The sequence below is a fragment of the Phytophthora cinnamomi genome, assembly GCF_018691715.1.
Source record: "Phytophthora cinnamomi strain GKB4 chromosome Unknown Contig98, whole genome shotgun sequence".
In the NCBI taxonomy this organism is placed as follows: Eukaryota; Oomycota; class Peronosporomycetes; order Peronosporales; family Peronosporaceae; genus Phytophthora; species Phytophthora cinnamomi.
Window position 1 is genome coordinate 98,638 of NW_027151031.1, and position 14,794 is coordinate 113,431.

The 14,794-nt window shown below is 52.4% G+C and overlaps 3 protein-coding genes across 5 annotated transcripts; 2 read left to right on the top strand and 1 right to left on the bottom strand.

Moving 5' to 3' along the window:
* Window positions 1-1,731: 1,731 nt before the first annotated feature.
* On the top strand, window positions 1,732-3,846 carry IUM83_16200 (cAMP-specific 3'; the record flags this gene model as incomplete). Its single annotated transcript, XM_067941066.1, has 1 exon — window positions 1,732-3,846. One exon carries the CDS (start codon window positions 1,732-1,734, stop codon window positions 3,844-3,846), a length of 2,115 nt encoding a protein of 704 aa, XP_067783665.1.
* A 155-nt stretch (window positions 3,847-4,001) lies between these two features.
* IUM83_16201 (uncharacterized protein) lies at window positions 4,002-7,116 on the bottom strand (the record flags this gene model as incomplete). The annotated part of the gene is made up of 8 exons (XM_067941067.1): window positions 4,002-4,250; window positions 4,322-4,371; window positions 4,453-4,480; window positions 5,636-5,771; window positions 5,836-5,941; window positions 6,065-6,205; window positions 6,813-6,982; window positions 7,046-7,116. 8 exons carry the CDS (start codon window positions 7,114-7,116, stop codon window positions 4,002-4,004), a joined length of 951 nt encoding a protein of 316 aa, XP_067783607.1.
* Window positions 7,117-8,376: 1,260 nt separating this feature from the next.
* Window positions 8,377-13,087, top strand: IUM83_16202 (Transcriptional repressor EZH1; the record flags this gene model as incomplete). Of its 3 annotated transcripts, XM_067941068.1 has the most annotated exons (5): window positions 8,377-8,733; window positions 9,931-10,216; window positions 10,296-10,565; window positions 10,658-12,308; window positions 12,466-13,087. In XM_067941068.1, 5 exons carry the CDS (start codon window positions 8,377-8,379, stop codon window positions 13,085-13,087), a joined length of 3,186 nt encoding a protein of 1,061 aa, XP_067783601.1. The 3 variants fall into 3 exon arrangements, with proteins under 3 accessions (XP_067783601.1, XP_067783599.1, XP_067783600.1); XM_067941070.1 differs by lacking the exons at window positions 8,377-8,733; window positions 9,931-10,216 and having other exon boundaries at window positions 10,487-10,565; window positions 10,658-12,359; XM_067941069.1 differs by lacking the exons at window positions 8,377-8,733; window positions 9,931-10,216 and having other exon boundaries at window positions 10,487-10,565.
* Between the last annotated feature and the right edge of the window lie 1,707 nt (window positions 13,088-14,794).

Sequence of the window (14,794 nt, forward strand, 5' to 3'; positions counted from 1 at the left end):
AAACACGTGGGTAAAGTTTATCTGCTTATGCGACTTAATGATAACTTTGAACGAGTGTGACCTCATCATCTCCGGATCGTCCATGATCGCAGTAAATAACGGCAATATTTTCAACACGATATTACGCGGTACACTGCGATGGTCCAGGATAGTGTTGCAGAGCTTTCATGGTCGCAAAAAAAAAAGACGAAGATCGGAGACCCCAATCACATTGTTTGTTTACCTGTTTGTGATACGCGCGATTTTAGTGTCCCATCATATTCAAAAGATTCTGGTCGCGGCAGGGCAGCAGTCCCTCCAAACTGCGGTAGGCCGCCTTCTTGTGCGGGACATCTGTACCAACTGCACAACTCTCAACACACTGGAAGTATCCGTCATGTCGCTTCGGTACAGATGAATTTGCGCGATTGCCGCTTAGGCTAACGTACGAAAGAACTGGTAAACGGTCAAGGATTACTGGCCTCTCAGCAAGAAAGTTGCCTTCTAATCCGAGTCTTTCCAGCCGCTGAAGAGCGGCAAACCCGTCGGGAAAGTCAGCGTCGAGACGATTGTAGTCCAAATTGAGCTCCACGAGATTCCGCAGTCGGTGGATTTCTTCAGGCAGCGTTTTTAGTTGGTTGTTGCTCAAGCCGAGGCGATTTAGCAGCCTCAGCTTGGTGAGTTGTGCTGGGAATACAGAAAGTTGGTTGTTATCTAGACGCAGCTCTCGAAGCTGCGGTGGGAATGCCACTTTGGTCGGTAAGGTCTGGAAGCGGTTCTTCTCGAGATACAATGCCTCGAGTGCAGTTAGTTGGCAAAGTTCCGCTGGCAAAGTGGTGAGTGCATTGCCGGCAAGACCCAGCACGCGAAGCTTCGTGAAAACCGCAATTTCAGCTGGAAGAGACCCTACGTGGTGGTTGGTGAGCCAGAGTTCTGTGAGTATGTGGCCTTGCTTCACGTGATCAACAACTACAGTGGGGAATATCTGGAAAGCTGGTGGCTCTGACGGAGCCAGGTTCTGCCGTGGTAGACTAAAGTCGAGTCGTTTTGACCGAACAGCTGCAGCAAGTCGCTTCTCCACCGCAGATCCACTGGCAGGTGTTTGCTCCTCCGCCTTGAACGAGTCGTTGGTCTCGAGCTGATTCTTCCTGGCTTTAGGGATTTGGTTTCGCTTGGAACTCCCACGAGGCCGTAAGGATCCTGCCGATGGAGGGCGGTGGGTACCGAAGGTCGGGCTCCCGTGCGAATTCGCATGCGCTGCCGTGCTAGTGCTGTTGTGCGTCTTGGTGGCCATGTTTGCTTCAAGATCGGGAACTTGGATAGAGAGGTGCTGCTGTGTCGGTTGTTCAAAAAAGGAAGGAAACGACTGCACTCTCAATTAGCATTTACTAGACTTCACTCAGTGCGGCTGTGTCTGCACAGACTCTCAACCCGATCTTCGAGCATTGTCTTAGTACATGTTGCATTGCCTTCGTGCATAGCGAAAAGAGCAAACAAAGCAAACGTAGAAGACTGCAACAAGAAATTGCATCATCTCCAACCTTTATGTGGTTAAAACGCCATTTGGGTCTTACCAAGTTGCTCGCTCCGAGTGTTCACGCAATAGCTTGAGCCTCCATCTACACTCCTCTAGGGTGTATAGCACTCTCCGCCTCCACTACATGTAGCAATGTGAATCTACTTCCCTAGCACCAACATGGCTACATTCCATATTCCCACCTAAAACATCTCGCATATATCTGCGTCGCAATAATGGCGGGCAAGGGCAAGGGCCGGCGGCTGACGGACAGCGAGCGCATGGCCATCATCTCGAGGCTGGAGGACCCGTCGACGCAGCTCTCGCGCGCCGAGTGCGCGCGCCAGTACGGCGTGACGCCCGCGGCCATCAGCAAGCTCATGAAGGGCAGCCACGCGGTGAAGAAGCGCTACGCGGACGCGGGCGGCGGCGCGCGCGACAAGCGGCAGCGCGGCGGCTTCTCCCGCAGCGTGGCCTTCGAGGACGAGCTGCACCAGTGGATCTGCAGCGTGCGCGCGCGCCGCGTGCCGCTGCTGGTGGCGCACGTGCAGCAGAAGGCCAAGCTGCTGGCCGCCAGACACCGCGTCAAGGACGACTTCAAGGCCTCCAACGGCTGGTACTACCGCTTCTGCGGCCGCTACGGCCTCGCGCCGGCCTCGCTGCACGCGGGCGCGTCCTCCGCAGCCCCCAGTGCAGCTCCAGCCCCTCTCCAGGCAGCAGCAGAGACGGCCGAGCCCTCCCAGTGGACCAGGCTCAGCAGAACGGTGAGCCACTTCGGCCCCGAGTTCGTCTACGCCGTGAGCGAGGCCAGGCTGTTCTACCAGATGCTGCCGGACGTCGTGGACCCCGCGCGGGGTCGAGCCACTGCGGGCTCTGCTGCTGCTGAGCCCGCGGACGCGGCGGTCCTGCTGACGCCCGGGAAGACCCCGCGCGTGCTGGTGCTGCTGTGTGCCAACGGCACGGGCACGCACAAGATCCCATTGCTGCTGGTGGGGAAGGACAAGGCGCCGTCGTGTCTGACGCCGCTCAACTCGCAGCTGAGTCGAGCTGGGGGAGAGGAGGGAGCTGTGTCCGCAGTTTACGGAGGAGCGGGCATGCGCGCGTCCTACTTCAGCCAACGAGAGGTGTGGTGCGACGACCGCACGTTCCAGCATTGGTGTGAACGGGTGTTCCTGCCGGCGATCAGAGAGCGCACGACGCAGCCTGTGCTGCTCGTCGCGGAAAACCCTGGAGGACGGCTCGAGGAGTTCCAGCGGGAGAATGTCAAGACGGTCTTTTTGCCGCTGCGACCGGGAAGTGGGGAAGTGAGTCTGACTAGCCAGGAAGACGCGGAATCTGGAGCTGCGGGGATCGGTACTGCTGATGGTAGCTCCTCTGCTCAAGTGCAGCCGCTCCATGGCGCTGTGATCCGTGATCTCAAACGACGATACAAGGTTGGCCTCTTTCAGGAGCGACTGAGCTTCTTGGAGAAATCGGCTGAAGATAAGTATCGACTTATGCAGCGCGCCGGCAAGAAACCTGCAGGAAGCGCAGGTGTTGCGTTTGGGCGTGTACCACATATACTTGACGCTATGAGTTTGTTGGACGAAGCTTGGGCAGCAACTACTCCGGCGCTTATCAGGGGGAGTTGGGCTAAGTCTCACCTGGGGAATCCTACTGCTTTTCCACCCCCTGTATCAACAGCAGATCCAGAGGTAAGCGATGACGCTCTGGTCATGGAACTTTGCTCAATGATGCGGAACAAGCAGCTTGTCGACGATATGAACCAATTGGCGAAGGAACTGCGTTACTGGCTTCATGCTGATGCTGATTCCAGTGAGCGTATGCAGCAAGAACTATTGTACGATATTCAGCAGCTTCTGCAGGAAGAGGAACAACAAGAAGGCGAGACAGAACTGGCACATCAACAAGAATTTCAAGCGCAGCAATCAAACTCATTTCTGGAGACAGCTGGGCTCCCCACAACATTTGAATCGAACCAGCCAGATTCATTGGAGCTCCGTTCGACTAACAGCCATTTAGGAACTGGTCCAGCGGCAGATGCAGAGGCGGTACTTAACGAGAAGCGCAAGTCCATCGACTTGGCATTGCAGGGACTTGCGCGAGCTGAAGAAGCACTGGATGATGCTGACGTTGCAGACTTTTTTGGAGAAGAGGCTGCTGGACAAGCCAAGGAGACGATTTCGAGGGCATTACGACGGTTGCAGCGCATTCAGCGCGGAAAGCAATCAGCACTTGTTGCAGCTGCTGTCAATGCTGTTGCAAATGGTGATTCAAGTGACAACACTGGCGGTGCTTTGAACACTCATGAATTCTTTTATGGCAATGGCTCGCTCCGGGGTATTCCATAAGTTGTGAGCTCCTGTAGCCCCAGACTGTTAACTAGAGGAAGGTGTCCGGTAGCTGAGGCGACTAACTGCTGCTGAGTCAATTGGCGTCAATACGCATGAAGTTTGGATGTTGGATTGAAAGGGTTATCTCTGTTAATGGAACTATGTTGTGCATCTCACAAGATCGAGCAGTTGTGAGCTTCTTCGTGCTCGTTAGATGCAGCCACGTTCTGGACGTTAGCCACTTCACCAGGTTGCCAAGAGTGACGGCGTCCAAGGACGGGAACTTTGGGCTTTGGAGGGGGTTCTTTCGGAGCCTCTTCTTGTGGAGTGGGCTCGCGGCGAAACATTGTCACAATTGAGCTTCTTCGACCTCGTGTTGGAGTTGCGTTCTTGTTCAAGCGTCTTCCTACTTCCTTGAATTCCTGTTTGAAGTGCGATGGGAGCGAAGGCTTGATTTCGAGGACCCACTTCCAGTACTTTTCCTCTTCCTTACCCGAATGGGGGAGAATGAGGCGAATGTCAGCCATGCAAACTGGGCAAGCGCTGGTAAAAGTCAGAACAAAAGCAGCACAACGAGATCAAAATCCGAAAGAAGTGGCGGGTCCATCGAAGCGAACTACATACCACCAGTCCGCTGAAGATGAATAATCCGCTGATATATGATTCAACTCGATGCAGTCGTTGCAAACGCACATGTGCTGGCACGGGAAAAATACAGATGTGGGCTTCGCACTGACGCAATAGACACAAAGGGTATCAGCCGGGTATTTTCCATCGGGACGACGCGTAAATGGTTTCAATTGACGGAAATCTTTCACAAGTTCCAGGTAATTTTTTGTGAGTGTGACTCCATTTTGTTTCTGGATAACAGCAGACTGGGATCGCTGGCGCAACGATTTCCCCATCAGAGGTGGGATGGTCTTCGTCTGGACCCCATTGGTGCCTGGCTGTTGCTGTTGAGGGTTTGCAATCTTTTCAGTTATCGCGGTTTGTGCAGCAGCTTGAGGTGGATGGCCATCAAAGGCAGCGTATTCTGCTGAGTTTAGTTGTGCCCCGGATGCTTGAGCATTGAATGCTGCTTGGAGAAGCTGGTCTGATTGAAGTGCTGCTACTGGTGAAGCGGGAATATTAGAATCGTATTCCTCGGAGGTGTTCACGCCACTTTCCTCCTCATCCGAGATTGACGCGTGGGAGTGTACTTCAGCAGCCTCTCCATAGTCGTTAGAAGCTGTTGGGACGACTGTCGCGGAGGTAATGCCACGAACCATTTCTCCGTCAGCGCTGCAGTCTGGACAGACCGAAGCTCAATGTACTCTGGTGATGTAAAACTACCGCCCGGAGCAGCTCAACCTGAGTAGCCTCTACCGTCTTGGCCCAGACAGGAATAGTAAGCCTATTTTGGCCATCTATCCACGAACAGTTTACATGATCTGCCACGGCAAAAGTGGAATCGGCAGCGAGCCAAGGATGCGGGTGTCTTTTTCACCATTATAAAGGCTACTTTCCCGATTGGTAAGGTTTTCAGATTGACGTTTATTATAATACACATACGGGATTCAACGAACGCACGGTGACGTTGCGACGTGGGAGAGTAGCATTTTGGTTACAAGATCAAGCAGGTTTCCTGTTTTCTCGATGGATCAACCATATATGCAGACCTCCTCCTTGAATTCGATGGTCCCCAAGATCTCCGGCGATTCGGTTGTTTGGTAGCTTCACTTGGTTCATTGGATGGGTTGGGTGTGATTGCTCCGATAGTCGTACTTCTTCGCCCCTCCATTAATGAGCTGTCGCTTATTTTCTGGACAGCGTTCTTGAAATCCTTGGTGAACTGCGACGGCAGGCGTGGTTTGGTTGCTAGCACCCACTTCCAATACGTATCCTCCTCGGTGCCTGTGTGCGGAAGAATGATACCTATATCTGCAGAGCAGACTGGGCAAACGCTAGGATGCAAGTGTTGTTAGTTAATAAGAACACAAGTTTTACTATGCAAGGACGTCGACTTACCATCGCTCTAAATTCAGTGAGCACTCTGGTGACATGTCATTCGTGGCAATGCAGTAGTTGCAAACACACATGTGCTGGCATGGAAAGAACACGGACGTTGGCGTTGCTGCATCGCACAGCACACAGGCGATTTCAGCTGAGTAGGTGCCGTCCGGAGATCGGGCGAAAGGCTGGAGATGCTTAAACGTGGTTGCTAGTGCCCTGTAGTTATTTACAAGCTTAAACCCACCGCGGTCAGTAAGCTCCACGTTCTGCGGTATACCGTGAGAGAGTGGGAGTGGGAACGGTTTCGGGGGAGACGATTGCTGCACTGGGTGATCTTCGCTGTCGGTGGAAGTGGGTACTTCTGCTGTAGTGTCTTGAATTCCAGCTGCAATTTGTAGAGCTCCTTCAGTCGTTGCCAGGTCAGTGGTGGGCGCAGGTGTTAGTGTTGTCATCGCTTCTTGATTGGCCTCCACGTTGCGGTCAAGGACGTCCAGAGGTAGAGAGGAGTTGTCGTTTTGATCCTCGCAGGCGGTGGGCACGACGGTTGCCGACGTGATTGACTTTCGAGACATGCTGGTGCAAAAGACCCTGTACTTTACTTGCTGAATTGAAATCCCGGAATGCTACTTTAGACCCACCATGGTACAAGTAGCTCCAAAATAAATACCATATGCAGCTTTCGTCTCCAAATACTTATGGCAGTATTTCATCGCAGTCTGATCAGTGTTTTAATCGCACACACGGGATCTGATTCACCAAAGATGTCATAGTACATGTACCTGCAAAAATCGAGGACTCATATTTTGACGATGGAGTTCACAGGATCGAGCAGCTCTCTTGCTTCTTTGACACCCCCAACCTATACGCAGATGCTCTCTTGGCGAGTGTAGGCGCCCACGTATTTCCGCGGCTGGGTCGAGTTATTCGCTGGAGAGGTATGCCACTATCTACAAACCCGCGAGGGGTGTTTGACTCGACAGTTGACTTCCTACTTTCTGCGAGCGAGTCCTCGCTGAGCTTTTTTCCGGCACTTTTGAAGCTCTTCAGGAATCCTGACGGCAGTGTAGGTTTGGTTGACAGCACCCAGTTCCAGTACTTCTCCTCCTCGCTGCCTGTGTGCGGTAGGATGAGGTGTATATTGACCCCGCAAACTGGGCAAACGCTACGAAGAGAAACGACAGTTAGCTGTACTACTTGTGGCGTAGGATAATTTACAATTCCTTACCAACGTTCGGGATTCATTGAAAAGTCGGGTGACATATCGTTTGAGGTAACGCACTGGTTACAGACGCACATGTGCTGACACGGGAAAAATACCGACGTTGGTTTCCCAGTTGAACAGAATACACAATTGGTTTTCACTGGGTAATTTCCATCGGGGTCTCGAGCAAACGGCTGCATGTGCTTGAAACTATTTACGAGGGCTCGATAATTCTTCACGCGCTTGGATATCGCGTGCCCATTCTGATGAACGCTCTGGGTGATAGCAAGTGGACTGACTGGGTGTGGCTTTGTACCTGTAGTCAGCGTTTGCTGTAGCGCAAATTCATTGTCACTCTCAGCTGCCGCTGGGGAATTTGCGACGACCTGAATTGTTTGAGAGTCGAAGGCAGGTTGGGTAACTTTTGGTTCCGCTTGAACAGGGTGGTCGGTGATGCCTCTGGCGTTATCCTCAGAAGCAGTAGGAACCACAGCCGCGGATGTAATTGATCTTCGAGACATGAGCGAAGTGCTTCGCTTTCAGCAATCCAGACGGAATTGGCGGTTGTTCCTGCCAGGAGGAGTGGCGAAATGACGTAGCAGTGCAACACCCGACAGCGAACCCCGCAAGCAAACCAGACAGTTGTGGTACGTGCGCTCTCCAAAATAAGTTTCACTGTTCCGTTTGACGACATCACAATGATCTCACAGTCATCCAATATGGAGGCTGCGCCAAGTTCAGCCTATCACCCATTGTTGATATGTATACATGTCGTATTGCTGACTACCGCCCCAAAGACTACTGTCTCCAGTTTGGCAAACCACGCTAATTTTAATTAACGTGGTCTAAAAACTTACCCGGCGTCGCACTTGCCAGGCCTGCGATTCAATAATTGTGTGCGTGTGCTTGTTTAACATCATAGTATCAGGAAGGTTTCTGACTTTCTTGTCGGCGCTAGGGCCCCTCTTTCGATATCGTAGACGTCCACGATGCCCGACGTACAAGACGGGGCTAGTGCCCTCAAAAAGTACTCATCCGATGTAGTGGGCACTGCGGCTGCAGACATGGGCGATATTCTCGATATCACAAGGTGAGCTCGAAGGTGGTAGGACGCAGCGCAAATGGTGTCGTGCGACGGTTCTCTTGACGGGCGCCTCCAAAATACTTCACCTTCGTTTCGCACCGTCACCACCACCAAGTTTTAGGCATAAGACCCTGAGCAGACCTTATCATCAACGGTTACATTTTTTTTAATTTAATCCCATGTTGAAGTGGCACAGATCTGGCAGCTCTCAGTACGGGACAAGCGCTGCCCAATCATCAGCCACTTTGTTCCGAGTGGACACCGTGTAGGAATGGCCGAGGTGATCGAGCTGAGCGACAGCAGCGACGCGGCATCCGAGCGCGAGGCGGCGCCCGCGTCTGCGGCCACGAGTCCCGCCGCATCCCCCGCGGGACCGCGCGCGCCCGCGCAGTCCGTCGGCTACTCGAACGCGGTGGAAGCGGCGCTCGCGATGGCTGCCGCCTTGGAGACGCAAGATAAGAATAAACCCACCCAAAAGAATAATTTAACGAAAAAGAAGGTGAAGCAGAGGCGGAGGGCGAAGCCCGCGCCTCCTCTGCTGTCCATAAAGACCAAGAAAACCCCTGCAAACCACCAGCGACCACCGGTTCCTAGCCTCGGCTGGAAGAGCAAAGAGAAGCAGAGACCAGTGAGTCGGGCCAGAGCCACGTCTACCAGCTTCGGTTCTAGCTCAGTTTTAAGCTCAGATTCAGATTCTAGCTTGAGCTCTAGATCTGTGGCGCACCGACGCCGATGTCCGAGGAGTAGTAAGTCTTCAGCTGAGTTGAAGAGGAGGCGGAGGGTCGAGGGAGCAAGTGGTCGTCGTCGTGGGGACGAGAGACGTCGGGAACGTGTGCGAGTGCAAGCCCCACCAGCGAAATCGAAGCCGGTGGAAGTCGTCGACCTCCTGTCTTCATCGTCGTCGAGTTTGTCGGATTCTTCCACCAGTGGCCTCTCTAGATCGTCATCATTGTCTTCTCTTACATCGTCGGGTGATGAATCGTCGATTTCGAAAACGAGGAAGAAACGGCTTGTGCTGAACGATCGTGTGCTGAGTAAGCGTCCGGCTCAGTCGTCGGTTCAACCAGCAAGGAATAACGCGGCGGCGGGGCGCCCCCAGTTTCCGCCTCAAACAGATAAAAAGGCGAAAGATGTAGTGGCGGCGGCGCCTCATCAAGGCAAGCGCAAGCGTGTGCTGCCCCACATGCGACGGCAGAGTGCTGGGTCTGGCCAGAAGCGAGGTAGACTGCCCGACCACGAATTGTCGAAGAAGTCGATTAATTCCAAGAAACCTGTGATGAACGGTATGGTACCTCGAGGCCCTACTTCGAAGCCTGAGGTATCGGCGCAGAACGCTGCGTTGTCGATATCATCTTCTTCATCGTCATCGTCGTCCGAATCGTCGTCTGCCTCATCGCCTAGACCACTGCCGCCGAGGAAGTCGGCGGTAACTGTGTCCGCCGGAATGCGTAAGCCATCTGCCCCATCGCTGAAACCACTACCATCAAGGAAGTCCGCGGCAACGTTGCCATACGGAACAACGGCCCGAGTACGTGAAGGAGAAACCGATGCCTTTGGCCGATACCGGTGCCGTAAATCTGTTCCTACTGGCTCCGCGTCTTCGACCATCTTGAATTCCGCCTCGCCATTGCCCGTGCGACCAACTTCTGCGCAATTACCGTCGCCGTCCCCGAGGAAGAAGCGGCGGGTAGCAGACAACACGTACTTTGACATGGATCGCGTGGCACTAGATGACCTACAGGCTCAAGAGCGAGAATTGGCTTGGATCCGATCTCACCGCAAGCAGATGCAAGCTCAATCTCGCCCTCCTAAGTCTGCTGGTCAGAAGACGAAGATGGAGCCTGAAGTGATTAGCGTCGAAGATCACTCGGACACGAATAGCATGGCTTTCTCGGAGGGCAGTCGACTAAACGATTGGCACTTCGGTGGAGCCAAAGTGGAAGTGAAACCTTCAGCTGCTACCGAAGCTCGAGCCACTGGCGTATCCCGCAGCACGCTGCTCCATCCTACTTCATATCGAGGTATTTACTTGGGGAAGGCACCGTCGAATATCCTGCAATTGCATAGTGCACCGTTCGATTCAAGATGCGATCACCCGCTCACATTTTATGGTATGGTAAAGTGTGATTGCCTCTGCTGATTGCTTATGCGCTAACTATCCATTGCCTACCTTCCCTTCCCAATGCACAGATGAAACTGAAACTCTGGAGCCCCAGTGCGCGATTCTAGAAAGCTTTGGTAAGCCGACTCAATGCATTTCGTCCGTGTTTCCGAGCGAAGCGGCCAAGCCACAGAGCGATGTTACTCGCGCAGTGGGAGCCTTAGTGGCCGCACACCTTCCCATCATTCGGAGTTGTCATAAACAAAAAGTGCGAGCTATCATGGCGGAGGCTCGTCAGAAGATCTCGGCGTATCGGTCGGCTTTGAATAAGCATCACCAAGTACTTTGTGAGCAAAATGGTACGGATCGAATGCAATGCGCTGAGACTACAATGCTCATACGTACCTATAATTTTCTAACATTACTTTCGTTCACTATGCTTCCGATGCAGGTGGGGTTCATGTCCTGCCACGCAAAGCCGTTGAAAAGTATGCCGTGAAGAAGCTGAAGGCTACACAGCACACGTGTAATCTGGATGCTGGAAATGTTACATTTCAGATTGGACGTGGTGATGGGTTTGTGCGCGAGAGGTTAGTATCGACCCTCATTCAGATCAATCGGGTTGAAGTGGTCCAGCCCCTGCGGAAGTATACTACCAGCATCGGACTACGTGCAAATTATCGCGTCGAAGACGATCCAATCTTGCGTTACACAGCTATTACGAGGCCAAGCAGCGGTGATGGCGGTGAAGACGCTATGAAGAAGTATGCTTTGAGAGTGGGCAACGTGGCCGACGAAGAGGTTATGGAGTACGTTCTACGGCTAGTGGTGGGTCGTCTCGGCGACTCGGAGCAGGTGTTTCAGGCGCTAAAGAGTGAGCTGGACTTCTCCCAGGCGTACACAACATACAGTGAGCTGAAAAAGTTGCACGATTCTCGGCTGCGAGCAACGGCCAGACTTGAACAAATTGACAAGTTAAACCGCAATGGAGTGCAGGCGCTGGACCCGGACGTTGCAACCATTGTGAACTTGATGGAGCAGTCATCGCTATCTACGAGCAGCCGCGCGAAAGTTCTGAGCCGGCGCCTGCAGCCCCCAATCGGTAATCTCGAGTCAAGTCTTCTGGATAGTCTCTTGGACGGCGCAACCGCAGGAATGGCAGCGTTGGGATTGCGAGCGACTGACAACTACGCCGACCTTGTGGACGTCTTTTGCGGATCTTTCTGCCGGATGTGCTACAGGTACGCTTGCCACGAGCACGGCGGCGACCACCCTTTACCAGCCAGACGCGTGGATCCTATGTACCCTCGCTTCAGGTCGGCCGTATCCGATGCTCAAAACACTGGACGTGGTAACGAGATCAGCTCGTTGGATTTATTGGAGGATGAAGTGGTTTGTCTGGGCACCGATCCGAACGACGTGGTGGAATCTGCGAAAGGGGTTACTGTTCAAAGCAATGCACAATGGGGAAGGCCGAATGTTGCCACGGTGCAGAGCTCAAGCGGACCAAACAGTGATGTAGAAATGAGCGATAGCTGCGAGCGACAGCAACGTAAGCGGAAGTTACTCGCTGATCCAACGGAGTTCACCGACGACTCGCATGTGTCGTTGGTAACGACGAAGATGAAGCTCTTCCTCTCTAAGGGTACTGCATGTAGCAAGATGTGCTGGAAAAACAGCGATCGCACCGAGACCAGCGACCAGCGAGCACCGCTGTTAGCAGCGGAGCTGGGTGTAGTGCGCAAACTGCGTAGGACAATGGGCGACAACTCGTGCTTGTTGGCGGCCGTCGTCGGCTCCGCCTCCTGCAAGGACTTGCACGAGTTGATCAAGAAAGAACAGGCAAGCGACGAGCGCACTATGGCGGATGGGAGGTCGAGTCGCCGCACCCGCAACTGGAAACACGGGTGTAGGTCGGGTGGAAGCAACCACGAGCTGCTGCAGAGAACGCGCAACCAGCGTCTGCAGGATCGCGGCACGGAAAACCACGAGTACAAACCGTGCATGCACGAGGGCATGTGTGACTCGACTGGGTGCTCCTGCATGAAGCGAGATCACATGTGCGAGAAGGCATGTGCTTGCTCTCGGGACTGTCCGAATAGGTGGGTGCTGCGGAGCTCGAGTGCTATTGTGCCCTTTCGAAAGATTGATGTGTACGAGTTTATCCCCACCGGATTGACTTCCAGCAAGCACAAAGCGAACTACGGTTGTGTCACTACTAACTTGTTATGCATGATGCTGATGCGATGGTGAGCACAGGTTTGAAGGATGTAATTGCCCTCTCAGCGATTGTCGAACAAGCAAGTGCCCATGTTTTGCTGCGCTGCGCGAGTGTGATCCGGATGTTTGCTTGTCGTGCGGAGCGAGTGAGTTAGCTGCTGATTTAGCCAGTGGCGCCATCGTTAATGGCGCCCACGCGCAAGCACCGTCCACTTGCGGCAACGTGAATGTGATCCGTAGCAAGCACAAACGTTTGGGCATGAGCTTCTCGTCCATCCATGGCTACGGCATGTACGCCCGTGAACCGATCACGGCAAACGAATTTGTGTACGAGTACGCGGGTGCCATGCTGTCACAGGACGAGGCCGAGCGGCGTGGTCTGATTTACGACAAGATGGAGATGAGCTACTTGTTCGACCTGAACGAAGACGCGGTCCTGGACGCGCTTCGCAGCGGCAACAAAAGCAAGTTCATTAACCACGACGGGGAGACACCAAACTGTGCGGCGAAGGTGATGAGTGTGTGTGGTGTGCACCACATCAGCATTTGGGCGCTGCGCGACATCACGGTCGGCGAGGAGTTGGTTTTTGACTACGGCTACAAACGAAGTGTTGGTCCGGACTGGAGTCAGCGTCGAACAGCATCGAAGGATACCAGTTAAGGTACGTGCTTGCCGGTTGTCGCCTGCTTTTGGGATGTCACATTTTCTTCAGGTACATATGGTACGTATGGTACGCGTCGTAGAAAAACCAGAACTGTTTCATCGTCGTACTACTGACTGATTGAAGTTTGCGTGTTGTGATGGTTCAGGTATTGTCAAGATCCAAGTCAATACACAAACACATCCACACTTTTTTATGACTTTCACGATCGCGCAGGTATGTGTTTTCGCCTCCTGACAAGCCATCGCTGTTTCATTTTGATGGTACGTTGATCTCAAAAGAATCGAAAATGTGTGTTGGAGCTAATATTGGAGTTAGTTCGGCAAAACGTTACACCAACACAGGCTGTTACTGCTACAAATCATGTAAGATTATATCGAATTGGCTGGCATCCTCTATAGGTTTAGTGCTGCACCGCGTATTCGACAACAGTATAGACTAATAACCTGTATGAACTTATAATTGAGGTGTTTGCCCAAGTAGTGTCCATCCCCCTAACAGAAAGTGCGAACGCTACCACGCAACCGTCAATGATACTAGCGCAACGTGCCCAATGGACAACCGACCAGTTCGAGAGTCACGCAGTAGTCGACATCATCAAGCGCAAGGCCGAGCTCGTCGACGCGACGGATCCGCTTCGCCAGCGCAAGCGCCACTGCTCCTACAGCGTATGGACGGCCGACGGGCTTCTCCTTGAGGATATCGCGGACGTCAAGGCCTGGCACGCGAACAACAGCACCAGTGGCTTCTCCGTGCGTTCGATGTGGAACATGATTGAAGGGATACAATTTTATTGAATTAGTTTCCTTTAATTCAGTAAGACAAATCCAGTCTTCGTCTTATTACAGTTTGTTCGTTCTTTGTTGCCCCGACCAAATGTAATGGACCTGGAAGTGTATATAAGGCCCGCCCTGTCGGATACGAGGTGCATCATTGTAATTCTTGTCGTTACATAGCCTCAACGGATTGACGCCCACGGCGCCCTATTACATTACCGAATCGTCCCAGATTTTGTTAGTTGTATGACAAGCGGTTCTTCCCAAGTTTGGATCACCTGGAACAAACCAAGGTATGCGTTCCAAAGGTTACCAAGCTCGTTTGTACAATGAAGGTGCAAAATTTAGGTTGACAAAAATGCAGTATCCTGTCATTAGCGATATTTCATCGAGAACAGTTGCAACAGGTGTTCAGACCGATTGTATGTTTATATATCTAGCAATACAATGATACAAATGCAATTCAGAACGACTAAACGAAGATTAAGTATCCATTGTGTCATTTACAGGATCGATAATCCTTGAACTCGGGAAAGTGACGTATATCGCTCTTTATACACAAAAACAGGCAGTTCTGACGAGTGTTTTTTTTCTCTCAAGTCGTTTACGTGATATCAAGCTGCAATGATTTATAATCTCTCATCGCGGGAGAATATTGTCCGTATAAATGCCACAATACAATATTGTCATCGGTCTTGTTCCCTCTCTTATCAATATTCGATCCACTGCTTCGACATCCGGAAGCATCGCCTATGCAATAGGGCACGCAGCGATTGTCAGCACCATCTCATCTGAATCGATTAATCTTGATGGAATACGCGTATAAATCAAATTAGCACTGTTCCTCATGTTGCCACAAGAACTACATATACGGTCCAATCGATCCCAATTGAGATTTCGTTTCGGAACCAAGAGCCTTGTTGTTCACGA